The sequence below is a fragment of the Periplaneta americana genome, chromosome 2 (genome assembly GCF_040183065.1).
Source record: "Periplaneta americana isolate PAMFEO1 chromosome 2, P.americana_PAMFEO1_priV1, whole genome shotgun sequence".
NCBI classification, from domain to species: domain Eukaryota; kingdom Metazoa; phylum Arthropoda; class Insecta; order Blattodea; family Blattidae; genus Periplaneta; species Periplaneta americana.
The window spans coordinates 8,076,721-8,083,855 of record NC_091118.1 but is presented as its reverse complement, the minus strand read 5'-3'; the positions used below and the strand labels follow the sequence as shown (position 1 = coordinate 8,083,855).

At 38.8% G+C, this 7,135-nt stretch overlaps 1 protein-coding gene across 5 annotated transcripts in view; it reads right to left on the bottom strand.

Moving 5' to 3' along the window:
- Positions 1 to 819: 819 nt before the first annotated feature.
- The window catches only part of LOC138712443 (ankyrin-1-like), a 117,234-nt gene continuing 110,918 nt past the window's right edge, over positions 820 to 7,135 (bottom strand). For 3 of the 5 annotated variants that reach the window (XM_069844282.1, XM_069844268.1, XM_069844276.1), the window contains exon 3: positions 820 to 6,678. In XM_069844282.1, coding sequence (XP_069700383.1) covers positions 4,957 to 6,678 — 1,722 coding nt within the window. In that variant the 3' untranslated portion in view covers positions 820 to 4,956. The remainder of the gene's footprint in view (positions 6,679 to 7,135) is intronic. The other 2 variants (XM_069844299.1, XM_069844291.1) reach the window with 2 other exon arrangements.

The window sequence follows — 7,135 nt, the reverse complement described above, 5'->3', positions numbered from 1 at the left end:
ATGATAAATCAAATTACACTATTTGATGTAGTTAGTACAGGACAAGCAATGATAAATCAAATTACACTATTTGATGTAGTTACTACAGGACAAGCAATGATAAATCAAATTACACTATTTGATGTAGTTAGTACAGGACAAGCAATGATAAATCAAATTACACTATTTGATGTAGTTACTACAGGACAAGCAATGATAAATCAAATTACACTATTTGATGTAGTTACTACAGGACAAGCAATGATAAATCAAATTACACTATTTGATGTAGTTACTACAGGACAAGCAATGATAAATCAAATTACACTATTTGATGTAGTTACTACAGGACAAGCAATGATAAATCAAATTACACTATTTGATGTTGTTAGTACAGGACAAGCAATGATAAATCAAATTACACTATTTGATGTAGTTACTACAGGACAAGCAATGATAAATCAAATTACACTATTTGATGTTGTTAGTACAGGACAAGCAATGATAAATCAAATTACACTATTTGATGTAGTTACTACAGGACAAGCAATGATAAATCAAATTACACTATTTGATGTAGTTACTACAGGACAAGCAATGATAAATCAAATTACACTATTTGATGTTGTTAGTACAGGACAAGCAATGATAAATCAAATTACACTATTTGATGTAGTTACTACAGGACAAGCAATGATAAATCAAATTACACTATTTGATGTAGTTAGTACAGGACAAGCAATGATAAATCAAATTACACTATTTGATGTTGTTAGTACAGGACAAGCAATGATAAATCAAATTACACTATTTGATGTTGTTAGTACAGGACAAGCAATGATAAATCAAATTACACTATTTGATGTTGTTAGTACAGGACAAGCAATGATAAATCAAATTACACTATTTGATGTAGTTACTACAGGACAAGCAATGATAAATCAAATTACACTATTTGATGTAGTTACTACAGGACAAGCAATGATAAATCAAATTACACTATTTGATATAGTTACTACAGGACAAGCAATGATAAATCAAATTACACTATTTGATGTTGTTAGTACAGGACAAGCAATGATAAATCAAATTACACTATTTGATGTTGTTAGTACAGGACAAGCAATGATAAATCAAATTACACTATTTGATGTTGTTAGTACAGGACAAGCAATGATAAATCAAATTACACTATTTGATGTTGTTAGTATGGGGCAAGACCAGTGGCGGCTCCTGCATATTTCTTAAGAGGAGGAAAGAAGTTAACAGCACGAAATGACACCTTCTTGAGAGAAACATGCTACAAATTAGTCTACATACATACATGTAAGACCAGGTAGTGTTGGGGTTGGCCTTCCCTTCTGTATAGCATTAATCTCTTCTTGTAAACTGAGTCCAAAATATATTATGTTTTCACTTCCATTCATTGTTGAATAATTGCACAAATTAACAATTACAAGGAAATTCACAACCTCGTAGCATTTTTCGAGCACACTACAGCATCACACGTGTTGGAAGAGACTAACTACTAACTTGTAACCGGAACCGTTTTATGGAAATGGGAATGGGAAATAATCTGAGGAAAGCGAGAACACTGCACCCACCCACGTGGTCTGTATTTCCACATGTACATTTTACAAGTTCAGTATCACATGCTTTTGAAGAATATCAGTTCTTGTAAAGTTATACTATCATTATTGTTCAAAGCTGCCGGTGGCCGATTAATTTTTTATGTTAAAAATGATGTAGTTTGGAGTACCTACTTTCAGTTTCAAATATATTTGTACAAAACTGACAGCTTGGCTGTTGCCCTGTCTAGTAAAAATGAATAGAAGTGAATTTCAGGGGCCAACTACGTAGAACTACTTCCTCTTTGTTTTACATAAACCCAACTTTAATTTTCAAATATCCACGAAAGTTTCAAACCATGAATAGTAGTCTATATAAAGTGCAATGAATAATATTTTTGATTTATAATTAAAAAAAAGTTTACATGGTGTCTTTCATAGCGTTGCATTAAAATTGTTTTTGTTGTGTCTCCTCCTAGATGTGTTATAGTCCAGTTGAATGCAACATCGTTAGGTGGCAGCAGTAGCGAGCTTGCTGCACGACCAGTCGGTTTCTATATTTCCCGCCCATGCGCTGATTCAGAGGAGGATCTCCTCCCACTTCGTTCATTTACTCGCTTTAAAACTCTGCTTCTTTCTCTGGCCGCTAGCGCGCTGTTGTCTATGCGTGTTAACTGCAGTAGAGGAGGAATGGAGTGCCTTTGCTCCACACAGACAATCTCGCATTTTTCTCACAGTTTTCTACAGCACATGAGCGCGCGTCATTTAAAACTCGATCAACCGAGTTTTTCTTATAGCTGTGAACTTAAAACTTATCGAATCTTCCTCGAATTTCAAGGCACATATTTTATTTGGTATTTACTTTCAAAAGAAGAAAATGTGAGGAGGACGTTCCTCCCTTCCCTCCTTCGAGGAACCGCCACTGGGCAAGACAATAATAAATCAAATTAAACTGTGATTTTGTGGCGTTAAGGTAGAATATGCCATTTTTAGATTTTTATACAATCAGAGGCTTAAATGTGAACTGTGAACAGCAAAGAAAATAATTTTGTCACATCTCTTCTCGTACTTTAAATGGCGCTCATACAGTATGGGGAGAAAACAATTTCACCACTATCTACCTTTAAGTGCGGCATTTCGTTGTTTGTAGTGTGGCAGCATTGCATATTTTCTATGCTGATCAATAAGCAGGAAATTTTACATTGTTATGTATAATATGGTGTTGGTGATATAGCCTTTGATTTTATAGAAAATCTTCTTTTACACCAAACACTCGAGTCCAAGAAACATTCTACCTACAATAACTATGGGCAAACAAACACTTTCAACATTCACGATCTTAAACCTGGGAAGTCTGCTGTGTACCTATATCATAAAGATGAAGAGGGTTCTATACTAGAAGAATGTGCAACTCTATGTTGCAGGGAGGGAGTGTCAAGGATTTCAACCTAATTTCGAGCATCCACACCACATATTGTCATTACCAGTAGGAAATTCAATATCAAGCAATATTTCCGTATTTCTCTCTTGGCTGACACTCTTTCTTCTCATATGATGAGTTTATTCCTATAAGGCAGCCATTTAAATAACATCACATTTATACAGTGAAGAGATTTGTGGCCTTACTGATTTTGGACAATAAAAGCACATGGTTCAAGTATCAGAGAATAAAGGTACTGGTATATTCATATTCACTAAGCATTGCTACTTTTACAGGAACTGTAATTTTGTCGATTTATTGGTACATTTTTCATGAGCTTTAAATCCACGTTATCATATACTCAGGGACAGACAAACTAAAATATTTTCAGCTGCCAGCTCCTTTTTTCTTCAAGAACCACCACATTTTATCCACTCATACAATGACAGAACCATTTGAGCTAAGGTAAAGGCACCTTTAGTAAAATATATATTAAACAACATTATACTTAAGTGTTTGCGTAGGCTTCTGCAGCTTCCGGACATCGGGCACGGTATCAAGGTCACTCTTTCGGACCTTATGAGGGCCAGTATTTAATATGAATACTCCCCTTCATACAAACTTCAACCAGATTGGACAACGTAGGACCAATCAGATGCCAGAAGGAGAACCTACGACCTATCACCACAAGTACTCCCCCCATCGAGACTACTATATATATACGAGCTCGCAGACTATTTCCTTATCCAACAACTGCTCTGAAGATGACAACTCAGCGGTCGAAACGTCAGCCACCAACACCAAGACAACGCGGTAGAAGCCCTGAAGCTTATCCACACAACATTATACTTAATTAATAAAACACATTACACACGCAACTTCTTCCTATGACCCTCTTTTGTTAACATTATGTATTAGTTGTACCGACATGAAAGAAATCGAAATTTTTAAAAAATCTTTAACTGAATTTAAAAAAAAAATCAGGCATCACATAAAAATTTTTAGGCGCTATGGCGACGACCTGGCACCTGGGATTTCTCTACCCCTGCTTATACTTATTTAGTAGGATTTCTGGTGTATGAACTTGCAGTTATGGTGTGTGCACTTCCTAACACTCACGAACTTATAAATGTTGTTGTTGTTTTCTAATGCCAGGCGTTTGACAATAAAGTCATTTGACCTCTTGCACTCCAATATTTTTCAAACATATTATCATGGCCAGCCACTGAAGCACAGATTTTGAGGTGTTCCGAATCCATTTCTTGGTTTGAGTTGCACAATGGACAGTTAGGGGACTGATATATTCCAATTCTATGCAGGTGTTTGGCCAAACAATCATGGCCTGTTGCCAATCTAAATGCAGCTACAGACGATTTTCGTGGTAAATCGGGAATTAACTGTGGATTTTGATGCAGAGAGTTCCATTTTTTCCCTTGGGATTGTGTTATCAAATTTTGTTTGTTGAAGTCTAAGTATGTAGATTTCATAAATCTTTTTACAGAGTAATACGTAGACTTAGTAACAGGTCTGTAAGTAGCAGTGCTGCCCTTCTTTGCTAAAGCATCCGCATTCTCGTTTCCCAGAATTCCACAATGGGATGGTATCCATTGGAATACAATTCTTTTATTGAGTGATATTAATTGAGAGAGCATTTTAGTTATTTCTGCTGTTTGAAATGAAGGTGTGTGTTTAGAGACTATTGATAGAATAGCTGCTTTGGAGTCTGACAATATAACTCCATTTTTAAATTTACTGATGTGACACAGAAGATTCCTGAGACGTTCACTTATTGCAATCATTTCTCCATCAAAACTTGTTGTTCCATACCCAAGAGATCTACGAGTATAAAGTGAGAAGAAACAGCACGTAACACCTGCACCGGCACCTTGTTCTCTGGAGATCAAGGATCCGTCGGTGTATAAATGAAGCCAGTGAATTTATAAATGTTGACTGTCATAACTTACCCGCCCACAGAAGTAGAATGAGGAGCTACAATATCTGTTTGGATTGTAAGAACTGCACCACAGAATGTTTATAATTACTTGAAGCAAGCTGCAGTGGAGATCTGTCATTGCGATCTTTCGCATTCACCTCTGCTCCTTTAGAGACTAGAAACTCACACACTCTGAGGTGGCCCGCCTGAGCAGCGTAATGCAGAGCAGTCCTACTGGACTCTTCCTTCTTGTTCACTTGTGCTTTAAAAGCAAGAAGTATCCCACAGACATCCACGTGTCCTTTCTGTGCAGCCAGGTGCAGTGGAGAGATCCTCTTGTAATCTTCTATGTTCGGCTGTGCTCCATTAGAGAGTAGCAACTCACAAATTTTAGAGTGGCCTCCTCGTGCAGCGCAATGCAGTGCCGTCTCACCATTTTCTCTCGTTTTGTTCACTTGTGCTTTGGCAGCAACAAGCACCCTACATATATCCACGTGTCCTCTCTCTGCAGCCAGTTGAAGTGAAGATGTCAGTGAGGTGTCTTCGGCGTTCACATCTGCTCCTTTAGAAAGTAGCAACTCACACAATTTGAGGTGGCCCCGTTCTGCGGCATAATGCAGTGCACTCCTGTGTTGTCCTCCTTTCTTGCTGACCTCTGCTCTGGCAGAAAGAAGAATACTGCACACTTCCACGTGCCCTCCCTGTGCAGCCAGGTGCAGTGGAGTGTTCTGACTGCCATCTAATACGTTCACATCCGCTCCTTTAGCAAGCAACTCACACACTTCCACGTGTCCTCCCTGTAATGCCAGGTGCAGTGGAGTGTTCTGACTGTTATCTAATAAGTTCACATCAGCTCCTTTAGCAAGTAGCAAGTCACACACTTTAAGATGACCTCCATGGGCAGCGTAATGGAGTTCAGTCTTACCATATTGATCCTTCTTGTTCACCCTTACTTTGGCAGCAAGCAGCAACTCACACACAACCACGTGTCCTCCATTTAATGCCAGGTGCAGCGGAGTGTTCTGACTGTTATCTAATACGTTCACATCAGCTCCTTTAGCAAGCAGCAACTCACATACATCCGCGTGTCCTCCCTTTAATGCCAGGTGCAGCGGAGTGTTCTGACTGCTATCTAATACGTTCACATCAGCTCCTTTAGCAAGCAGTAACTCACACACTTCAAGATGACCTTCATGGGCAGCGTAATGCAGTTCAGTCTTACCGTATTGTTCCTTCCTGTTCATCCATACTTTGGCAGCAAGCAGCAACTCACACACATCCACGTGTCCTCCCTTTGCTGCCAGGTGCAGTGGAGTGTTCTGACTGCCATCTAATACGTTCACATCAGCTCCTTTAGCAAGTAGCAACTCACACACTTTTAGACGACCTCTATAGGCAGCGCTATGCAGCGCACTTCTTGCTCTTTCCACTCCCCTCTTCTTCACCTGTGCCTGGGCATCAAGAAGCAGCCTACACACTTCCAGGTGGCCTCTACCAGCCGCCAAGTTCAAGGGCGTGGCCCCATCATTTGCTGCAGCATTTATATGGGCACCCGAGTTCAAAAGGACCTGCACCATGTCCGTGTGACCGGCTTCCGCTGCCAAGTGCAACAGCGTCCTCTTGGAACCATCTGTTACATCAACATCAATTTCAATGTCAAGCAGGAACTGCATAGCGACAGTGTTGCCTCTACTAGCAGAACCTTTAGCTCTCTCCAAGTCATTGCCAGGAATTGATTTGAACAACTGCACGATCTGCTGGTACTTCTGCTCCGTCTCCTATAAGACAGACAAACATTATTTGAATTCTTCTGCCAATGCATTAACGTATTTATACAGTAAAAACAAAGGGGAAAAAAACTTAGTATTTAAAACGAGAAAAATACTTTCTCATAATACCTTATAATATTTTGTGACAATGAAGGGTGTAGGCCTAGTTATGAATAAAATAATACCAGGATGGTTACCAGATTTAAAGTCCAGGATTATAATGTCCATGGAATAATGTCCACGTTGAAATGTCCATGTTAAATCGTCCAGGTTCAAAATGTGCATAGTTCTATGATGTCCAGTCATAATGTCCGTAGCTCTATAATGTACACTATATTCATTGTTCAAGGTAGTTATAGTAATCTATGTAAAAATTTTCAAGTACAGAATTAACCAGAACTGAAATTTTTGAAGATGGAACGAAATCCTCAGTTAGTGCCATCACAGAAGGGTAAGCCACTTCTTT